Below are 23204 nucleotides of genomic sequence, written 5' to 3' on the forward strand. Positions count from 1 at the left end.
TTGAGATAATTTTTTTATTGTTTTTGGGCAGAATTATGTGAGGTTTGATGTGTTGTTGGGAGTGCTGTATTGGTCAGATTAGCTTCCTTCTTCAATCTGCCACCATAATACTGCCACCACCTAATACTGCCTAATGAGCGGGCCGGCCATGCCTGATTTAGCGGACCAATAGCCTTCTGCAGCAACTCTGGGGGGGGAAGAATAAAAAAATTCTCACAAAATTAGTGCACTGGGCCTTTACTACTCCTGTATTAGTAGACTGATTACAGCCATTTGCAGTGCGGGGAGAAATGCCCCCCCCCCCCGACCAGAATTCCCAGCACCCCTAAACATCTTCCCGCAGCTATGGCGCAAGCCAATTAACAAACATTTGAATCCTGAAGGTGACAATGCAGATGTGCCAGATCAGGAATGGGCCTACCCCTCGTTTGTCAGCGTGCCTGGGGTTGTTAGGCATACAAAATAACTTGTAGATCAATTACTTTCAACATAATTACATGCTTAGTTCGACACTGAATGAGAGGACGCGGTTGTCACATAATATAAAAAAGGTCATTTCAGGAGGTAGAAAGAATGTAATTTGAGCAACAATAAAGTTAACTGGCGAATCCTAACGTTTTAATCGATTTACTGCATGCTACATTTGGATCGGTTTGGCCAGTGTGTACTCGTGAATCGTTACATCCCTAGGAAATAACTGCAACTGTAAAAGACTATTCCAGTCTAGGAGATGGGGGGGGGGGGGGCTGCAAACAGGTGACTGCAGGCCTTGGCTTGAGTGTTATGTGGGCTCAGTTCCAGATTGTTGCAGAAGTGTTTAGAAAAAGCACTTCCTACTTGATCTTAGATCTGCACAGCTGACAGGTTATTTCATCTGCCTCTTAACCAGTCTTAAGATCACTGATCCAAGCAGCAACGCTCTCTTACAGATGTGGACGTTGGCACGTACGACACTCACCTCTCCCCAGCACACACAGTCCCATGAGGTTGGAGGAGTAGTAGGTTGAGTGGAATTTCAGGAGCTCCTGGCGGATGTCGATCCCATCCTTTGATGGCCTAGTCTCCAGAGTCAACTTGTTACCTGAAAAATCAACCAGATATAATACTTAACCAGCTAGTCAACAAAATGTACATCAGCAAGGAATGTTCTCGTAATATACAGTGCAGCGAGTGCTTGACCTTATTGGACAAACAAATATAATCTGTATCATATGTTGCGTTGAAGGAAAAACAACTCCCTGTCACAGATCCAAAATAGTCACCATCAAAGACTTCATGAAACAGTACACAGTGGGAGGGAGAATACATCCAGTTATAAAAAGGGCAACAAGCTTGTTCCAAGAAAACCAATGTGTGAACAAAATTAATCCCCACAGTGATGTGATTACAATTCCGAGTAAGGCCACCAGTGACAGACTGACCACTTTTGTCCTCTATGGGCTAGCGCTTTGCTAATTGGCCTAACTCAAACTCACCCCATTCCGTACAAATGTGCGCAACCGCGACATTCAAACGAGGCTGCAAATAAAACTAATGGGACTGTAGCAACTGTTGACTTCAAAATCTGGGGTGTGAACTACGTTTCTATTCAACCGTTGATCGACATGGTAACGGCTCTCTAGTACTGGAGACAAGTTGAAAAAAACTGACCCTCCGTTACATCGTGACATGCCGTAACGTACAGCACGCATAAAGCAACAATTTCTGTCTTACAATCTCTCTCCACCAGGTGTTACTTCTCTCATTGTTTAAAAACAAGAAATGGACAGTGACGGGGATAAGAGGGATACCTAGTCATTTTCTGCGTCATCACTGCAAGCAATCATGACTCTCAAAGCCACCGTTTACTTCTGAAGATCACTTTAGCACCACCCTAAAAACCCAATTCAAATTCGACACAAACCTTCAAATAGGTATGTAATGACACATTATATAAACTCTTTATAGTGTTTTATTTACATTTTAGAGGCGATAAGGTGATAAGTTGGATAGATTGAGTGGAAAAAAATCAGTTGTTTTCCCACGACGACATCCCTCCTTCTCACTACCACGCATTAGTTTTGCTTCCCCACCCGCCATTTTTAAAAAGATCAGACGGAGCTCATTGCATTCTTGAATCATAGGGAAACGGGCAGCGTGGATGTCTCGGCATGGATTTGGTTGTGCTTTACAATGGTATTGACATTACAGTTGATCTGGAAGTATTACGTTTTTTGGGCGCTAAAATAAGGACAATTGTACGGACCAAGGCGATCTACAAGTGTGAGAGAGTTTACGTTACACAACCAGAGACTAAACCTAGCCCTTTCTCTGTGGCAGGCTAGCTGCTGGGCATTTCCCTCTAAAACAAATAACAGACACACACCACATTTAGAACATCTGGAAAGTTGTGTTGAACTATTTACTTTATAAGCTAATTATTAATTATCTCCAGCCCCATAATGTCCACATCTGAATATTAATGTGTAGTTAAGTGTCCCTCTAAGCATTTCTAAGAATGTTATGTTTTTGTCAAGGATGTCTCCAACACTCGTTCATTAATAAGTGTTCCGGCTGAGCTGATCCTGTTTCTATTATTAGACAAAAAGAAAGCTTATATAACTAAACGCTGCCACCAGCTGGCTCTCCTGGGCTGGGAGTCCAATCGTAAGAGAACACAATTAAGGAGGAGAGGATGAGTCAGCACATTCCAAAACAAAAGGCTGAGAAGGATTTAGGGGTTTTATACGCGATGTTCATAACGGCACACTGTAGCAAAATGTTTTGCAACAGAAAAGGAAACTGAAGTCCTGGCAGTTCCAGTCCATTGTCTTCCGCAGGGCTCTACGCTGCCCTTTTTTTTCTCTTTTTTTTACAATGAGTAGGTACATGCCCAAGTCAAAAAATATATGCGCACACAAAGAAATTTAGGAGCACAATGAAAAATATTTTGGTAATAAAGCTAGAATCATGCATTTTTCTGGGCATACTGGTGCTGCCAAATTAAAATTCCAGGTCGCACAGCAAAATATTAAGCTCATATGCGAGTAAAATGGTTGCACTGTAGAGCCCCGTTCTGTTTGGTGCCTAATGAACATGACTGTGGATACATGCTGGGCTATGTTGAATTCGTATATAGTACGCGAGGTGGCATGGGGTTTTTACCGGTCCCAAATTTGCTGAATGGGTGGTTGGGGTTGCCAGTGGCCTTCTCCAGCTGGAACAGCCTCCAGGCATCATTCATCAGGTTTTTCTCGTGCTCAGAGTCCACAGCATTCACCTCACGGTCCTTACAGCTCTCGTCAAACAACGGGCACAAGAAGAACTGAGCAAACCTAGACACAAAGGACAAGACATTCATTTAACAAGTTAACATACATAAGCAAAAACTGCAGATTAGGCTACCTAGATTTTTTTTTTTTTTTAAAGGGCTGTTGGATGATTTGTTTTAAAATTAACTTGAGTGTCCTGGTGAAGGCCTACAAGAACATCAGTGAGGATTAAGCAAATGGTGGGTTAGGGGTGTGTGCTATTTATTTTTCCAGGCCAGTGGTTAATAACTGCAGTAACATGTGGAAAAGTCCACGTTCTGAATTCAGAGGTGTACTTTTCTCAACTTTAGGCTGTTCGTCAGCAGACTCAATAGACAGCAGTGACATTTCACAGACCTGTATGCAAAGCTATTTGAATGGCCCTAAGGACGAGCAACTGCCATGCAAAAGAAAACGACCGCAATTAAGTGAATTGGCCAAAGTAAATGCCCTCTGCAGCTAGGCAGCTACAGACTCAACATAGCTGGAAGATACAGAAATCTGACATGTCATAAGCAAGCTCTATATTCAAGTGGCCCTGGCCTATACACCTGTAATTACTAATCAGGTAGCCCTATACACCCATTATCAACCACCCTCCTTCGATTGGAACTCTATTTAACTAGACAAGTCAGTTAAGAACAAATTATTATTTACAATAACTGCCATACCCGAACACTGGGCCAATTGTGCGCCGCCCTATGGGACCCCCAATCACGGCCCGGTTGTGATACAGCCTGGAATCGAACCAGGGTGTCTGTAGTGACACCTTTAGCACTGAGATGCAGTGCCTTAGACCGCTGCGCCACTCGGGAGCCCCAAAACGGTATGAAGGTTGACTTTTTTGTTCATGAGTGTTTGATAATAGTTAAAATATTGATCTGCATTGGTGTCCAGATGGTTTTCACACGCCTAATCGAATCACAGTGGCACACCCAAAGCCGTCAAGTAAAATGGGAGAATTTCTACCACGACATAACCTGGGTCATATTCAAAAAGCACCAAACGGAAGAAAATAAACTGAAAAGGGGAGGGGCTACCTGAACTCCTCCAATAAGAAACGATTGTTTTGCAAAAAAAGTTACACCATGTGCCTTATTGAACATGACCCTGTTGGTTCACTCACCTGTCCAATGCACCCTCCAGGTGTTCGTGGGATACGTCAAAGTAGTAGTTGGTGTGCTCGCCGCTAGTGAAAGCATTGGAGCTGCCAGCATGCTCACTGAGAAACTGGCTGTACTCATTCTCCTTGGGGTACTTCTCTGTGCCCAAAAACAGCATGTGTTCGCAGAAGTGGGCAATGCCTGATATGTTCCCTGGGTCTGACAAAGAACCTGGCACACATAAGAGTCGAACACAGTTAATCTACACGTTGCTTCGCACTCGCCTGCACTTAAAGTAAAACAAAGTGAATTATGTTTAGACTCTGCCAGCCATAACATTGGAGAGGTGGTTCAAACCCTGAAACAATAAGGGATAAAAAACAGAAGCAGATGAAAGAGTATGATAAAGGATCCTCTTCAATGTAGTCCCATGGGAGATAAACTAGGGAGCGAAAAAGAGAAGTGGCAGCATAATTTACAGGAATAGCAGAGAATGTGAATTTGAAACAAAGAAATAAAAGATACAGATAAAGAAGCTACAGGATGAGGAGATGGGTGGAGACACCTATAGGAAAATAATGAGAGGTCTCTGTATTGAGAATAGGTCATGGAGGCTGCCTCCGGCCTAGATAAGTGGAGTGGGTGAATACTGTACCTATGTTGACGTCCAGCCCTGCTGAGGACTTGTCTGTGGTGGGATCACTGATGAGCACGGCCCTCAGGCCATTGTTAAACTCCAGGCCCCTGTAGACCCGCTTGTCTTCTGGAGAGCGGACGATCTCACTGACTACCCTCTTCACAGCCGGGTCTGTCATTCTGAGGGGTAGAGACAACACAAGCCTGTAGAGCACTGGAAAGAATGTTATTTTATGCACTAAATTCTCAGTTGATTGGACAAGCAATTTACAGATTAATGGTCATTACAATGACTGATTTTAACATGTAGGGGGAATGTAGTGGAGAGAATTTTGATTGACGCAAGGTAGACGGACTACTCAAACTGAAGTACCATATTTAGACCCCGAGCAGACGTCAGCATTCAGTCAACAGAATGACAGTGGACCAATACCATGCTAACAAGCATATGCAAGTGATTTTTGCAAATAAATACATTCAACAGGCACATACAGTGCCTTTGGAAAGTATTCAGACACCTTGACATTTTTCCACAGCCTTATTCTAAAATTTAGTTTAAAAAATATGCATTTTAAACTCAATCTACACACAATGCCCCATAATGAAAAAGAAAAAACAAGTGAAGAAAGTTTTGCTAATTAAATATTTAAAAACAAAAACTGGAAATATTACATTCACATAAGTATTCAGATCCTTTACTCAGTACTTTGTTGAAGCACCTTTGGCAGCGATTACAGCAATTGAGTTTTCTTGGGTATGATGCTACAAGCTTAGCACAACAGTATTTTGGGAGTTTCTCCCATTCTTCTTTGCAGATCCTCTCAAGCTGTCAGCTTTCCAAATACACCACCGTTCAAAAGTGTGTGGTCACTTAGAAATGCCCTTATTTTTTAAAGAAAGGCACAATTTTTTCCAGTTAAACATCAAATTGATCATAAATGCAGTGGACATTGTTAATGTTGTAAATTACTATTTTATCTGGAAATACCAGTCTCAACATCAACCATGAAGAGGAGACTCCGGGATGCTGGCCTACTAGGCAGAGCTACAAAGAAAAAGCTGCATCTCAGATTGGCCAATAAAAAGAAAAGATTAAGATGGGCAAAAGAACAGACAGTGGACAGAGGAACTCTGCCTAGAAGGCTAGCATCCCGGAGTCGCCTCTTCACTGTTGACGTGGAGATTGGTGTTCTGCGGGTATTATTTAATGAAGCTGCCAGTTGAGGAGTTGTGAGGCATCTTTCTCAAACTAGGCACTAATGTACTTGTCCTCTTGCTCAGTTGTGCACCAGGGCCTCCCACTCTTTCTATTCTGGTTAGAGCCAGTTTGCGCTGTTCTGTAAAGCGAGTAGTACACAGCGTTGTACGAGATCTTCAGTTTCTTGGCAATTTCTCGCATGGAGTAGCCTTCATTTCTCAGAACAAGAATAGACTGACGAGTTTCAGAAGAAACATCTTTGTTTCTGGCCATTTTGAGCCTGTAATCAAACCCACATGATGGTGCTCCAGATATTCAACTAGTCTAAAGAAGGCCAGTTTTATTGCTTCTTTAAATCAGAACAACTTTTCAGCTGTGCTAAGATAATTGCAAAAAGGTTTTCTAACGATCAATTCGCTTTTTAAAGTGATAGACTTCGATTAGCTAACGTGCCATTGGAGCACAGGAGTGATGGTTGCTGATAATGGGCCTTTGTACCCTATGTAGATATTCCATTTTTAAAAATAAGCCGTTTCCAGCTACAATAGTCATTTACAACATTAACAATGTCTACACTATTTCTGATCAATTTGATGTTATTTTAAATGGAAAAAAATCTTCCAAACACAAGGAGATTTCTATGTGACCAAACTTTCGAACAGAAGTATATTTACTTCTATTTTACCTTTATTTAACTAGGCAAGTCAGTTAAGAACAATTTTTTATTTACAATAACGGCATACACCGGCCAAACGCGGACGAAGCTGGGCCAATTGTGCACCGCCCTGTGGGACTCCCAATCACAGCCGGTTGTGATACAGGTTGGATGAGGAGCGTTACCGTGGACCAGCTCGTACATCCTCTATTCAGGCTGCAAAGGCATAATTTCCTCCTTACCTAGCTTTAATGGCGTACCGAATGTAGGATGCTATATCCCACGGGGGACACGAGTGTATTACCGGCTGGGCACTCAAACCTAGACAGTGCAGATCTAGCGCCCACTATCACAGAAATACTAGTCTGTCTAGGGCTAGGCGATATTTTGCATGGATAGCTACATGTTTCCAACTAGCTAAGCTAACTAGCTACAAAACGAAAAAAAATATATCCGAATATACCCTTTAAAATGTATTCACAGCACAACAGTGCATTTTTACTAGGCTGGTTTAAGATTTGAAGTTAACAAGCCGCACTGTGATAGCCGGAAACCGCCATAGATTAGCTGGCTAACCTCATTAACTTTAGGTGGCTAGTCTGCCCTGAGTCCTAGTTAGCTAAATTAGCTATATTTAGCGTGTAGTTGGTGCCAGGTGCATCCGGCAGCTAGCTAGGCTGGCTGGTTTCAAATCAAGTGCATAACTATACGTGTCCTTTGTTAGCTAGCTAGCTATCAAAGTTGATATGCTACTTGTATACGTAGCTAGCTGTGAATGCTTTTCTGCTAATGCTTAATTAGTCAGCCCTTCAGCTAGCTAACTAGGGTCATTCTGTAACGTTTCAGCTACCGTTAGCTGGTAAATATTTGTTCATTACATGCGAGTTTTTGAAGTGGATAGTATCTGACATTTAACACTCACCTAACACTTTGATAAAAGTACAAACTATTCCCCGCAATCAGACGGTGTCTTGTAAACTGGGCCAGTCGGCTAAAACATTGCAGCATAATTCGGATAGACAACAGTCAGAAACCTTCGATCTTTACGGCGCCATGTTGTAATAGACAAATGCAATGGACGCCAGAGAGTCACGTAATAGATCATGAATTATGTGATTTATTTGATGTCAGGGGTATTTACTAAAATAAAATACTATTATTTTAAACTAACAACATAACTAACAACATGGTTTTGATTGATGTGTCATGTTTAGATCAGAAAGTCGATTAATCAGCCTGTTTGGATCAAGCCACTCCTTTCCTAGCTCTTGCGGAGTCCCCAGCCATGTTCGAGAGGCTCAAACCCGTAAATGTATCATGGGTAATTGTGACTGACTGATCTACAAAAATAATGAGTAGTTCATTTATAATGCAAGGTTCTTTGTAGATCAGTCAGTCGGCAGGCTCATGCACTGTCGAACAAGCCCCCTAAGAACTGAATGTTCCGGTTGAAGGGGACTATGCATAGACCTATAGAGAAATACTTTTTCACGAGTATAAAACACCTCCGTTCCGCCAGCAAGAACAAGACCTACACAATATACAAAAGTATGTGGACCCCCCTTCAAATGAATGGATTCAGCCATTTCAGCCTCACAGGTGTATAAAATCAAGCGCACAGCCAGGAAGACATCAGTGACGTTCAACGTGGCACTGTCATAGGATGCAACCTTTCCACAAGTCAGTTAGTCAAATGTCTCTCCTGGGGCCTGTTGCACAAAAGTAGAATTAAGACATCCGGGATAAATGACTCAGCTGAGCTCAATGAAGCCAAAACATGTGCGTCCAGGCTTAATTGGTTGCACAAAGACCAAGCCAGGATGAGCAGACACGGATTCATTAAGCCAGGTGAAACCAATCCTGGATAGGTGCGCGCTCACGGCTCACTCAAATAGACCCCGCCACAGATCACAGATTAACTGATTTACCATGGCAACTAGAGCCGCGTACTTTTCCCCGTCGGAAGCACAAATCCTCATGGAGGCATACGAGGAGGTAAAAGATATAATTAAGAAGAAAGGCAACACCGCCACAGTGATAAAGCAAAGAGAAAAAGCGTGGCAAAGTATTGCAGACCGCCTGAATGCGTAAGTAGTGCACAATTACACACTCACCGCTCCGCTGAAACATCACAATTACAATTCAAATATTTAATTCACATCTCCAAAAATGCAGTTGTACTGTAATTATGAAACGGTTAAATTTTTAATTGAAATGCACTGCAGATATGAGTGAAATTGTGTAAAGTAACTCCATCACACTGTATAAAGCTATGATACATTTTTTGATATTTTTACTGAAAACAAGACAAAAATACCAAGTAATTTTTTGCAGTGTGAATCCATTAAGTGTGTGTGTGTGTGTGTGTGTGTGTGTGTGTGTAGATTAAACATGAACGGGCCAAAACGGACATGGCAGCAGGTCAAAATCAAATACAAGAACATTCTGCAGAATGGTATGGTCCCTGACTAATATTTAACAAAGCACAAGCATATATTGTACCCAGAAGGTGCCTGCTCACACATTGTCTGAACTGTTTTAGCAGTGAAAAAGAATACCCACAGACAAGGCACGGGTGGTGGGTCACCAAAGGCTGACCTTACCCCAGCAGAGGACATGGCCTTGGAGCTAAATAAAGGCAGGCCCGTCTTAGAGGGGATCCCTGGGGGGAAAGAGACGCGCATAGGTTCCTCCCAAGATGCCACCCGCTTCATTCAAGGTATGTCCTTCCATCTCTACATGGGATACAACCACATTCATATTGAATCAATTTGGACTGTCTGACTTTGGTTTACCTATTGCCTTGCAGTGCCTGGCAGCACTGTGTTCCTGTTAGAGCCACCAGCACAAGCACCAGACGATGCTGATCCAGTGAGTACTCCATCAAAGGCATACTGTAGGCCTGGCATGTCTTGTCTACTAGCTTCAATATGAATCCGATTAAATGTGATAGGGTGAAGGCCCCAGTGCAGCAGCAACAGCACATGATGGAGACGATGATGAGGAGGAGACCATCTCTCTGGATTCCAGAAGGCATGAGGTATCATGTTAAGACTGTGAAAGTACTATTTACTCTACAATGGTGAGGAGTCCTCATCAAAATCAAAAAATCTAATTTCTTTTACAGGACCCAGATGCTATACAGTGGGAAAACCAGCCTGGCAACATAGTGCGTATTAATAAAAGGACACTACATCCTGCCAAATTCCAGCTGCGCTAATTGCATTGTGTTCACAGAGCTCACAAGCTATCAGAAAGTTGTATGGCAACCACCTCCGGCGCCAAATAGAACTGGCAGACATAGACATTCAGTACAAGAAGAAAAAGATGGAAAATCTTGCACTGGAGTCCGAAATAAAAAAGGACAATTAGGAAACTGGACCTTGAAATAAAAAAACTTGAGGGAGGTGAGATATGCCTTCAATGTACACTGTATGCTAACTGTAACACAAATGTATTAATCATTATTTTTCTTTCCTCCCCCAGCTCCAAGAAGATGACACAGCTCAAAAAAAAAATTAGGTATATTCTCGTAAAGTCAAGTGAGCCATGACATATGAGCTCTTATTGTGAGCACACAGGACGGTGGCATCTTTCTAAGGTTTTTTTTATTTTCCCAGCAATCAGTACAACCAAGTCATCGTTATAAGGCATCGCCCTCTTTTGCCCACCCCCAGCACCAGGTGTGGCCACTAGCCTATATGAAGGCCCAAAATTGTGTGTTCCTTTCTGCTCTGACAATGGCATGCCCATTCGTGCGAGATGTGGTGGATGAAGAAGCACTTGTGCTGAGGAGAGCCTTCAGGCGAGAAAGGGTCTTCAGGGACCGGATGGACCCACTGGCCTTCCCTGATGACCATCTATATGAAAGATACAGGTTTTCTGCAGATGGCATCAGGTATCTATGCAAACTACTGGGTCCCAGGATTAAGCACCGCACTGCACGGAGCCATGCACTGAGTGTGGAGCAAATGGTTTGTGTGGCCTTGCGCTTTTTGCTAGTGGAGCCTTCCTGTACTCAGTGGGGGATGCAGAACAGCTGAACAAGGCCACAATTTGCCGCACAATAAGGAGTGTGTGTCTGGCTATCAAAGCATTAGCAGATGTCTTCATCTCCTTCCCTGGCCACAGAAGACTCTGTGACATCAAAGAGGAGTTCTATAGGATTGCAGGTAAGAGGATCTACAAATTACAGGACAACTGTTAACACATAGTAGGATACTCATTACTTTGTGTGACAGGTTTCCCCAATGTCATTGGTGCAGTGGACTGCACACACATAAGGATAAAAGCCCCCTCAGGTGCCCATGAGGCCGATTTTGTGAATAGGAAATCCTTTCACAGCATTAATGTTCAGGTGAACATAACTTTTTGATATTGTCCATTGACGAACACTCTGCATTGCCAGTGATGTGCATTGATTGGTGTAATATTCCTCATCTTATGATTTCAGATGGTCTGCAATGCTGACTGTGTGATCAGCAATGTTGTGGCAAAATGGCCTGGCTCAGTCCATGACTCCAGAATCTTTCGGGCCTCTGAAATCTATCAGTGCCTATCACAAGGTAAGCCACACAACCCCTATTTATAACCATCATGGCTGTGTCAAGAATATCACTGTGTTTATGAGGTAGTAATGATGAGATTTTGTGTTGACAGGTGAATTCTCTGGTGTGTTGCTGGGAGACAGGGGGTATGGCTGCCAGCCTTTTCTCCTGACACCTTTCACAGACCCCCAGGAAGCACAGCAGGCCTACAACCATGCCCATGCCAGGACCAGGGCCAGAGTTGAAATGACCTTTGGCCTCCTGAAGGCACGCTTTCACTGCCTTCACAAATTAAGGGTCAGCCCTGTTAGGGCATGTGATATTACTGTGGCTTGTGCTGTCCTCCACAATGTGGCCTGCCTGAGGAAGGAGAGGGCCCCCAGAGTGCCACCAGCCATGGACTGGGACAATCCGGCAATCTTCCCTGATGACGACAGTGGTCGGCTGCTGAGGGACCAATATGTGTTGAATTATTTTAGTTAGTATGTGTGCTTTCAATTTTGGTTAAATATGTCCTGCGGTGGCAGAGGAATTTGGTTTTTTTGGGTTCGTTTTTGACGAATTTGGCCTCTTATGATGTTTGTGCGGTATACTGTGTGTAATACAAGGCTGCAGGGAGGCTACTGCATCCATTCATTTGTCTGTTCAGTTGATGTGTATGGATTTGTCCTGCATTTATTTTAGTGTGCAGACATGCAGGGTGTGTTATATACAGACCTTTGAATGTGTATGTATCATTTTGTATAATATGCTTGGATTCTGTGCTTTCCATCTTGTAGAGTCACTGTGACTTCAGTTTCGAAAGGAGCTGATGGTTTACCTGCTTTGTTTTGTCCTTATTCAATAAAGGAACATAATGTTACACATTGTGTTTTTATATTCATATGGAATGTGTATTTGTTTATATGACAGAGTACTAGGGCCACACTGAAGAAAAAGGATATAGTCATACATTTATGAGGCTGGTTCTTTCTGCAGAAAAGCTACATATTGTTTTTACAGTTTTGATACTTATGACAATGTGATACTTAATATTCTGGCACATCAGCATGTCTTTGTTTATGAAACCATACTGAAGTACAATTTCACGAAATGCCCCACATCTGTCATTTTAACAACTGTCCTCCTTTAAAACAACTGGTTACAATATTATGACTTGTGTTTTTTTCCCCTCTGTGGCCCTAATATTCTATCATTTTATATATAGCCTTATAGTCTATGGGAAACTGTAAATTATCTAATGATAGCAACATCATCTAAACATCATTTTTTATCCAAAATCATTGAAATTAATGATCACAAACGTTTAAATAATAACAGTGGGTCTAGTTATATGTGATAACAATGTATAGTGAGCAGTGAAATAACTATTGGTTTCCATTTGTGGTGACTGCTGACTGACATTAGGGATGAGATTAAATAGATCCTGGAATTTAGCCTGGTCTGGAGCAGGCTAGCTCCACAGAATAAATCTCCATGGTAATTTATACCATAACATATCCTCCTGCCCCCTATCCATCTTTAGTGCAACCGGATTACGGATCAATTGAGCCAGGATCACCAAGATATCCTGGCTTAATCCCTTATCCTAGTTTTGTGCAACAGGCCCCTGGTCAACAAAATGCTGTTATTGGAAAGTGGAAACATCTAAGAGCAACAATGGCTTAGATGTGAAGTGGTACAAGCTCACAGAACGGGATTGCCGAAGTGTGTAAAAATCATCTGTCCTCAATTGCAACAATTCATACTGAGTTCCAAACTCCCTCTAGAAGCAACGTCAGCACAAGAACTGTTCGTCAGGATCTTCATGAAATGGGTTTCTATGGCCAAACAGCCACACACAAGCCTAAGATCACCATGTGCAATGCCAAGCTTCGGCTGGAGTGATGTAAAGCTTGCTGCCATTGGACTCTAGAGCAGTGGAAACTCATTCTCTGGAGTAATATCACACTTCACCATCTGGCAGTCCAAAGGACAAAACCAAGTTTTGGCAGATGCCAGAAGAACGATACCTGCCCCAATGCATAGTGCCAACTATAAAGTTTGGTGGAGGAGGAATAATGGTCTGGGGCTGTATTTCATGGTTCGGGCTAGGTCCCTTAATTCCAGTGAAGGAAAATCTTAACACTACAGCATAAAATGACATTCTAGACGATCCTGTGCATTCAACTTTGTGACAACAGTTTGGGGACGGCCTTTTTCTGTTATAGCATGACAATGACCCCGTGCACAAAGCAAGGTCTATACAGAAATGGTTTGTCACGATCGGTGTGGAAGAACTTGACTGGCCTACAGAAAGCCCTGAACTCAAGCCCATCGAACACCTTTGGGGTATATTGGAACGCCGGCTCCAAGCCAGGCCTCACTAATGTTCTTGTGGCTGAATGGAGTCCCCGCAGCAATGGACCAACATCTAGTTACAGCAGCAAAGGGGGGACCAGCTCCATATTAATGCCCATGATTTTGGAATGAGATGTTCGACAAGCAAATACTTTTAGTAATGTATAACAGTTCAGAACCACAGCAGGTAGCAGAAAAGTATGATCTTATTTCAATAATAATCCTGCAAAAACAACTCAATTAGAAACAACAAACTTCAAATGAAAATATTTCTACAGCAATAGTTCTACGGCAAAGGGGGACCAACTTCATATTAATGCCCATGATTTTGGAATGAGATGTTCGACGAGGAGGTGCCCACATATGTTTGGTCATTTAGTGTAGCAAGAATTCCAGATGAGCAGCGACACTCCTCTCGGTGTAAACTCTGTGGATTTGGAAAGCTGATGTTCTCCTGAGTAGAAAATACCCCCCTTTTACAGCGACACAATGTACAGATCATTTTCTATGGTACAATATGCAATATGAAAAAAACTATTGGATTTAAGTTGATGAGTCACTCTATAGGGGTCGCCAAATGAGCAGCTACACTCTTCTGGGTGTAAACTCTGGATTTGGAAACTAGAACTACTCCTGAGCAGTAGCGGTGCATGGGTAAAATCACTCAGGAAGCCAAGCAAAGCCAGTAAACAAGCCTTATTACAAACTATGTTGTCATAATTGCGTTGTTTGCTACATAACTTATCGGTTCATACCCCACTGTGATATACAATAAGGCCGTGACAACAAAAAGACAGTCACACAGTGGTCGAATAAATGCAACTACACATACGTTTGGTTCATCACAAAACCAGTGAAGTCCACAAAGCATACATTACATAGAAACAGTTATCACCTGCAGCATGGTCAAGCAAGTTAATGTTTTTGACAGTTTACTAAACAAGTACTGATTTAGAACCACAGAGTTACCGCAAGTCATCACAAAGACAACAGGAGCACTGCTATTCCAGCACCATTTCAACTTAAACATCATCAAATAAACAAGGCTAAATATGCTTAGTTTAATACAGTGAAAACAACTTTAAGATGGCAACAAAAAACGTCCAATCAATATTGCTACATATGTGGCTGTCCATGGTACTGATTTCTGTGTGTGCGTGCATGCACAAGTAAAACAAAAAATGTTGACTCACCCTACTACTTGAACGCCAATGCCCTCCTCTCTTTCATGTTGGCAAAATGGTCTATGGCTCATACAGTACACTTTAAGTTTTTGTTGAGGCTACCTAGCTAAAATGCTTGCTAGGATGACTTTCTTGCATGGGCAACAATGAACCAGCTAAGTCAAGCTAGTCAGTTAATGAGAGCCTAGCTAATTTTCACCCAACATCAGACACCCCCTAACTTCGGACACTCTCTAGTGGTTAGAGGATTAAATAACCTTGAGCTCAATATTTGAGTGGACTGGAAAATAACGGTAAATTTTGCGACTAAAGATACCCTTCTAGCTAGCTGACCACCGATTTTCATTGCAATTTATGTAAGTTAAGTTAGGTTTTAAGAGTTTTAAAAAAAGTGAGACACACTGTATATTGTAAAATACAACTGCCGACAGACCACAAATAATTTAATATCCAACTTTTTACCTCTAAAATATAGCTAACGGATTTTAGGCAATATATTATTTTTTAAACCGGAATACTACCCAACTAGTCAAATATTCAGTAAACACTTTGGATATGAGGTTGGGGTCTCTTTTTAAACAAAATTAAATGAATATATCTTGTAATTGAACAAAATAGTAAGGTGGCCAATAACTGGGGACTGTATGCCGATAATACTGTATGTATTTATTTTTCTTAACTACTTAACAAAAAGCTGATAGTAGTAGTATTTCCACTGAAATGTCAAACATGCTAATTGCTAACCCATTAGCTAACATTTTTACAACACCAATAATCACAAAACATTGATGGCTTGATCTCGAGATATCACTGTTGAAGGTAATATATTCCTTAAATGCTGTTGAATACGCTGATAATACGGGTGCTACGCTACTAGGCTACGTCTGGGCTACATATCGAACTTCAGTATCTCAGGCCAGTGGCACAACATATGAATCTATGATTAAATCAGAATCGCCATCATAATCATTGTCCTGTACAGAGAACTAAGTCAAAACCACAAGTCCCAAATCTCCATCTCCATCCATGGCTTAGGAAAGGGCCAATTTAACAAGCTAGCTACTGCTGGACATCAATTTAAGCAGACCAGAAACAGACTCTCTGAAAATGACGGTTCGCAAAGAAAGTGATTTGATTGGTCTGAAGCCAAATCCAAACTGGCCTCCCTTGGGGAGCGTTTTAATGCAGCAGGACAACCTACAGTTGATCTCAGCTCAAGGCTGATTGGCTAATTGTTTTATTTATTTATCTTTCAAGGGAGGCTAAATGCTTGCTGGCATCAATCAATCAAATGCTACTACATTTTATAATATTTAGGTCCAGACAGCGTCAGATACATGGGCAACACATACTGAGACAGAGGGGCGCTGTTTCCTTCGTTCGGTTTTACTGCTGCGACACAACGTACATATAATTTTGTACAGCGCAATAAATGATTCTACAAGGTATCGAAATCGTTCTACAGGGATGCTGGCCCATGTTGACGCCAATGCTTATCACAGTTGGTCAATTTGGCTGGATGTCCTTTGGGTGGTGGACCTTTATTGATACTCACAGAACTGTTGAGCGTGAAAAAGGCATTAGCATTACAGTTCTTGACACACTCAAACAGGTGCGCCTGGCACCACATACTACACCGTTCAAAAGCACTTCAATCGTTTGTCTTGCCCATACACCCTCTTGCAATTGTATCAAGGCTTAAAAATCCTTCTTTAACCTGTCTCCTCTTTAACCTGTCTCCTCCCCATCAGCTACACTGATTGGCGTGGATTTTACATCAAAGGGATCATAGCTGGTCAGTATATGTCCGTTTTTGTACACTCAATGTACATTCCTCATTTGCACAAGATTACTACTAGGCCAATTTTTCCTTCTTGCAACGCAATAGTTAAACCACTGAAGCTTGCAGGAGGATAAGCACACTCTCACGTCAATTTCAGTTTTTATAAATGCCAACATTTGCATAAACTGGCGCACGCATGTTCTAGGGAATTTTTGTGTGCATTCGCAACGTTTAAAAATCAGGTGAGCAAATTAAGGCCTACAACCAAATTGTGAAACCTCCGGGGTCCACGATTTATTTATTTATTTATTTCACCTTTATTTAACCAGGTAAGCAAGTTGAGAACAAGTTCTCATTTACAATTGCGACCTGGCCAAGATAAAGCAAAGCAGTTCGACACATACAACGACACAGAGTTACACATGGAGTAAAACAAACATACAGTCAATAAAACAGTAAAAAAAAATATATAAAAAAAATAACAAGTCTATATACAATGTGAGCAAATTAGGTGAGAAGGGATGTAAAGGCAAAAAAGGCCATGGTGGCAAAGTAAATACAATATAGCAAGTAAAACACTGGAATGGTAGTATTGCAATGGAAGAATGTGCAAAGTAGAAATAAAAATAATGGGGTGCAAAGGAGCAAAATAAATAAATAAATTAAATACAGTTGGGAAAGAGGTAGTTGTTTGGGCTAAATTATAGGTGGGCTATGTACAGGTGCAGTAATCTGTAAGATGCTCTGACAGTTGGTGCTTAAAGCTAGTGAGGGAGATAAGTGTTTCCAATTTAAGAGATTTTTGTAGTTCGTTCCAGTCATTGGCAGCAGAGAACTGGAAGGAGAGGCGGCCAAAGAAAGAATTGGTTTTGGGGGTGACTAGAGATATACCTGCTGGAGCGTGTGCTACAGGTGGGAGATGCTATGGTGACCAGCGAGCTGAGATAAGGGGGACTTTACCTAGCAGGGTCTTGTAGATGACATGGAGCCAGTGGGTTTGGCGACGAGTATGAAGCGAGGGCCAGCCAACGAGAGCGTACAGGTCGCAATGGTGGGTAGTATATGGGGCTTTGGTGACAAAACGGATAGCACTGTGATAGACTGCATCCAATTTGTTGAGTAGGGTATTGGAGGCTATTTTGTAAATGACATCGCCAAAGTCGAGGATTGGTAGGATGGTCAATTTTACAAGGGTATGTTTGGCAGCATGAGTGAAGGATGCTTTGTTGCGAAATAGGAAGCCAATTCTAGATTTAACTTTGGATTGGAGATGTTTGATATGGGTCTGGAAGGAGAGTTTACAGTCTAACCAGACACCTAAGTATTTGTAGTTGTCCACGTATTCTAAGTCAGAGCCGTCCAGAGTAGTGATGTTGGACAGGCGGGTAGGTGCAGGTAGCGATCGGTTGAAGAGCATGCATTTAGTTTTACTTGTATTTAAGAGCAATTGGAGGCCACGGAAGGAGAGTTGTATGGCATTGAAGCTTGCCTGGAGGGTTGTTAACACAGTGTCCAAAGAAGGGCCGGAATTATACAGAATGGTGTCGTCTGCATAGAGGTGGATCATGAGATCATGAGATCTGATCATGAGATCTCATCATGATCATGAGAAGTTTCATAATCACTGGCCTATTGCAACAGTATCCTTTTAAAATTCAAATGTCAAATAGTTTGCGAAATGTTTTAACCCATATACGAATCGAAAAAGAATTGTTCCTATCCCTGAAATGTGTGTGGGTGCTTTATGCTTACATGACCAGTAGAGGGAACAACAGACTCATATTTATCGATCCCAGCGATGGGCGAATGCGCAGGCCTTGTCTCTGTGGATCTTTTTTTCTTTTGTCTCTGAAAAGTTAATCATAAACCAGCATGAGCAATTTAAATTAAACCAGCTTCCAATGGTTGAATTTCAGAGTAAATGTGTAATTTCTCCTCATGTCAGTATAGGCATCATTCGGGATCTATGCTCTTTTTTCACAAGATTGATTAGCGATAAACTACTAACTCTGGACCACAGACATTGTTTTTATTGAAGTGATTTTTTTTTTTTACTACAACATAATCACCTATCAGATCATTCACACAGCAGTTCCTAGTAAAAGGTGTGTAAATCCAGCGGCTCTTGTAATCGTTCTGTTTCTCTGCGCGGTGTGTGCGCTTCAGCTGCTCATGGGAAATTCCTCAACTCTGAACTATCTCTCTGTTATGTTTGCATTGTGAGGAAAAGCGAACCAACCACTACGAGGACGACATTTATGAGATCCGGGTCGCGCCTCCCTCAAAACCCTGAGTGTCACAGTAAAAAGGTTTTGATTTAATCGGCTCAGGCAGTGATTTATCTCAGTGTCCAAGATCACTGAAAGGCAAAACGGACACTGCAAGACTCCAGTTATAACGACATAAACTACAATGGATTATTCAACCAATGACAGCAAATCAACCAGCAAGAAAAAAGTGGTAGCTGTGGTGGGAGGTGGTTTGGTAAGAAGTCAAAATGGAAGTGTGAATAATGTAAACAGGCTGCTGATATTTGCTGTAATGAAAAATTGTTCATGTTGTGACAAGGTTATCTAATCTATGTGTAATCTATTAATCAAATATAAATGTAATCTATTTAAGTGTAATCTGAGCCTTAGTTTCTTGAGGTTATAGGACCATTTTTGGCTTTGCCAATTTGCTAAACTGCAGATGGCCCCATTGACTCAATAGGGTTGATGGTGAAAAAGGCAGGTCTGAGCTAACAGTATTTTGGTTGTAAACAAACAGTATCATTTTTTAAATACTTTCCTTGCAGGCCTCTTAAAGCAATATCATGTAAGGAAGAGTAAAGCCTAACAGTAATTGACACGTTAAACTACTCGGTCCTTGTTGTAGCCTACCATTGACAAAGCAAAGTGCCTTAAGGTCAATATGACTGTTTTGATCTCTTCCTTTGATATTGCTGTGCAGCAACCATGTACATTTAAAAAAAAATCAATTTCCATTTTCATCACAAGTGATAAAAATGAAAATAGATGCTGCCTGCACCATGAACTAATGCAATCAACCCTCTCTCAGGTCGGTGCCTTGAATGCCTGCTACTTTGCAAAAAGAGGTTTTCAAGTAGAGGTCTTTGAATCTCGAGAAGGTAAACACTTGATTACACAACATATAAAGTGCTTCCTCTTATTTCGAACAGCTTCACAGTAGTCCATCTATTTTTGGAAGTATGCACCGCATGCAGTCATTAGTCATTACAATGTTCCTAACAACAAAGCACAATCCCCGCTAGCAATGAGCAATTGGCCCAGAAGCTGATTGAATCGCCCCGGAATCGGGTGTCGGACTCGGCCCGGAATCACAATGAATGACTGTCCAGAATCGGCCCAAGTACATCGGGCCGACTTTGCCGGTATCTTTCCAGAATCCCTCCAGAAGCGGCCCGATGCAAATTGAAATAAATGTATACAAAATTCGCCGATTTTAGAAATTTGAAATATTACTATTCTAAATGTTATACATACAAATTATACCCATCCACAAAAAAAAACCATTTTGTGTCGGAGGAACCACCATACACCTGGTGACCATGTCAGCGTGCATGCGCCTGGCCCGCCACCCTGCGATGCAGGGTCTTAGACCGCTGAGCCACTCAGGAGGCTCCATCCACAAAGTTTTTAATGCTTATCAATTGCCTTGCACAGAGTATCAAAATACTAAAATACTACACAGGACTCTTAAAGTATTTCATTTAAACTATAATTTTATTTTTTGATCACAGAAACAATGAGAAAATAAGGAAAAATAAATAATGAAATGTTAATTACATAATGCAGCCAGATAACTCACACCGGAATCGGCCCGAACTCAATCCCCACATCCTAGCCATAAGTAATACTGCCGAAGGCGGCCCATTCTCGGGCCACATGACGTCGGCCAAGTCTGACTCTCAGCCGAGTGCCCCGACGCTCAGCCAGAATCGTCCCAGATCCACTGTGCTAGCTGGGGTGGCTTCTGTCCTGATAGCAATCAAACAGCAATCTTAACATGTATTTCAATATAAGTTATGATTGGCATATGACACTGGTTTCACAAGCATTCATCAGATGCAGTGAAATTACATTTGGATTGACTAGTAGCTTGTGTATGTTAGACTTGAGTATCATCATACCTGAATGTTTGATCTCTCCATCTCTGATCCTGACCAGATATCCGCCAAGCCAAAATAGTCAAGGGAAGAAGCATCAATCTAGCTCTATCTCACAGGGGTCGCCAGGCATTGAAACAAGTGGGAATGGAAGACACGGTATGTTGATCTGTTTTGTCCTTCTTGGCTACCACTGTGGGAAATTTAATTCCTAGTCTCAACAGCACGTATGCAATGAAAAATGAACCAGGCAGTTGCTCTTTGTTGTTATCGTACAGTATTCGTAATGATGAAATATTCAAAGTGCCCATGCCCCCTGGGAAGAGAGCCTGGGCTTTGCCAGCTTTTCAAGTAAACCTTCAAGGGCAGTCATGATGAGGACAGAATGAACTTAGGTAGCCCATATTTAGAGCCAAGAATATCCACTTTCCTGAACTATGGCCGAACGGATAGATGTGTTTTAAATGTTTTGCCAATTGTTGTTGCTAGAGAACTATAATGGCGCCAGAGGAGATGGCTGATGTTTGACGGGCTCCAAACCAACTGTGCTATTTTGTTTGGTTTTTCGCGTTGTTTGTAACTTATTTTGCAACTTATTTTGTACATAATGTTGCTGCTACCATCTCTTATGACCAAAAATAACTTCTGGACATCAGAACAGCAATTACTCACCTCAAACAGGACAAAGATTTTTTCTTTAATGAGTCTGATGTAAAGGATATACTGCTTTATCGGGAACGGGCCCAAATCCCCGTCATTTGCATGAAGAAAAGACGGAGAAAAAGGGGTTAGGCTGCCTTCTGAGAATTTGTAGGCGAGTGAATGAACCTCCACTGCCATCTTTTCTATTAGCCAACGTGCAATCTTTGGAAAATGAAATTAATGATATACGATCAAGACCATCCTACCAACGGGACATTAAAAACTGTAATATCTTATGTTTCACCGAGTCGTGGCTGAACGACGACACGGATAATATAGACCTGGCGGGATTTTCCATGCATCGGCAGGACAGAGAAGCTACGTTTGGTAAGACGAGGAATTTGGGTGTATGTCTATTTGTCAATAACAACTGGTGCGCAATGTAGACCACACTATCTACCAAGAGAGTTCTCATCCATATTATTCGTAGCCGTCTATTTATTCGTAGCTGTCTATTTATCCATCACAAACCAATGCTGACACTAAGACCGCACTCAACAAGCTGTATAAGACAATAAGCAAACAAGAAAATGCTCATCCAGAAGCGGTGCCCCTAGTTGCCGGGGACTTTAATACTTAAATCCATTTTACCTCATTTCTACCAGCATGTCACATGTGCAACCAGAGGGAAAAAAACATAGACCACCTTTACTCCACATACAGAGATGCATTCAAAGCTCTCCCTCACCTACCATTTGGCAAATCTGAACATAATTCTATCCTCCTGATTCCTGCTTACAAGCGAAAACTAAAGCAGGAAGTACCAGTGACTCGCTCAATACGGAAGTGGTCAGATGACGCGGATGCTACGCTACAGGACTGTTTTGCTAGCACAGACTGGAATATGTTCCGGGATTCATCCAATGGCATTGAGGAGTATACCACCTCAGTCATCGGCTTCATCAATAAGTGCATCGACGATGTCGTCCCCACAGTGACCATATGTACATATCCCAACCAGAAGCCATGGATTACAGGCAACACCGGCATCAAGCTAACGGTTAGAGCTGCCGCTTTCAAGGAGCGGGACGCTTATAAGAAATCCCTCCATGCCCTCAGACGAACCATCAAACAAGCAAAGCGTCAATGCAGGATTAAGACTGAATCCTACTACACTGGCACTGACGCTCATCGGATGTGGCAGGGCTTGAAAACTATTAAGGACTACAAAGGGAAACCCAGACGTGAGCTGCCTAGTGACGCGAGCTTATCAGACAAGCTAAATGCCTTTTATGCTCGCTTCGAGGCAAGCAACACTGAAGCATACATGAGAGCACCAGCTGTCCTGGACGACTGTGAGATAACCAACTGGCAAGTGTCTTCACTGACCTATTCAACCTCTCCCTGACCGAGTCTGTAACACCTACATGTTTCAAGCAGACCACCATAGTCCCTGTGCCCAAGGAAGCGAAGGTAACCTGCCTAAATTATTACCACCCTATAGCACTCATGTTGGTAGGAAAGGTTGGTCATGGCTCACATCAACAGCATCATCCCGGATATCCTAGACCCACTCCAATTCGCATACCGCCCCAACAAATCCGCAGTCTCAATCGCACTCCACACTGGGGGCAAGCTTCCTGCCATCCAGGACCTAAATACCAGGTTATGTCAATGGAAAGTCCCCCAAAAATTGT

At 42.1% G+C, this 23204-nt stretch overlaps 3 protein-coding genes across 11 annotated transcripts in view; 2 read left to right on the plus strand and 1 right to left on the minus strand.

The window, feature by feature from the left end:
* Positions 1-23204, minus strand: part of LOC115113359 (insulin-degrading enzyme-like) — a 55743-nt gene that overhangs the window by 30947 nt on the left and 1592 nt on the right. For 2 of the 5 annotated variants that reach the window (XM_029640908.2, XM_029640907.2), the window contains exons 1-5: positions 7805-7950; positions 5049-5209; positions 4417-4624; positions 3145-3314; positions 959-1081 (exon numbers count right to left, since the gene is read on the minus strand). In XM_029640908.2, the coding sequence (XP_029496768.1) occupies positions 959-1081; positions 3145-3314; positions 4417-4624; positions 5049-5209; positions 7805-7890 (748 nt within the window). In that variant the 5' untranslated portion in view covers positions 7891-7950. Of the gene's footprint in view, positions 1-958; positions 1082-3144; positions 3315-4416; positions 4625-5048; positions 5244-7804; positions 7951-18488; positions 18585-18805; positions 18897-23204 lie in introns of those variants that run through there. The other 3 variants (XM_029640909.2, XM_029640910.2, XM_065012867.1) reach the window with 3 other exon arrangements.
* On the plus strand, positions 8534-12667 carry LOC135565578 (putative nuclease HARBI1). Of its 4 annotated transcripts, none has more exons than XR_010461702.1 (7): positions 8534-9337; positions 9425-9601; positions 9692-9753; positions 9836-9922; positions 10010-11239; positions 11336-11447; positions 11542-12667. XR_010461702.1 is itself a non-coding variant. In XM_065012866.1 (7 exons), exons 1-5 carry the CDS (start codon positions 9274-9276, stop codon positions 10100-10102), a joined length of 483 nt encoding a protein of 160 aa, XP_064868938.1. In that variant the 5' UTR covers positions 8535-9273; the 3' UTR covers positions 10103-11054; positions 11336-11447; positions 11542-12667. The 4 variants fall into 4 exon arrangements, 3 of the variants coding, with proteins under 3 accessions (XP_064868938.1, XP_064868936.1, XP_064868937.1); XM_065012866.1 differs by having other exon boundaries at positions 8535-9337; positions 10010-11054; XM_065012864.1 differs by having other exon boundaries at positions 8541-9337; positions 10010-11054; positions 11542-12664.
* Positions 18977-23204, plus strand: part of LOC115113360 (kynurenine 3-monooxygenase-like) — a 39111-nt gene continuing 34883 nt past the window's right edge. The window contains exons 1-3 of one of the 2 annotated variants that reach the window (XM_029640911.2): positions 18977-19220; positions 19797-19866; positions 20927-21024. In XM_029640911.2, coding sequence (XP_029496771.1) covers positions 19149-19220; positions 19797-19866; positions 20927-21024 — 240 coding nt within the window. In that variant the 5' untranslated portion in view covers positions 18977-19148. The remainder of the gene's footprint in view (positions 19221-19796; positions 19867-20926; positions 21025-23204) is intronic. The other variant, XM_029640912.2, reaches the window with a different exon arrangement.

This window comes from Oncorhynchus nerka, linkage group LG28 (assembly GCF_034236695.1).
Source record: "Oncorhynchus nerka isolate Pitt River linkage group LG28, Oner_Uvic_2.0, whole genome shotgun sequence".
In the NCBI taxonomy this organism is placed as follows: Eukaryota; Metazoa; Chordata; class Actinopteri; order Salmoniformes; family Salmonidae; genus Oncorhynchus; species Oncorhynchus nerka.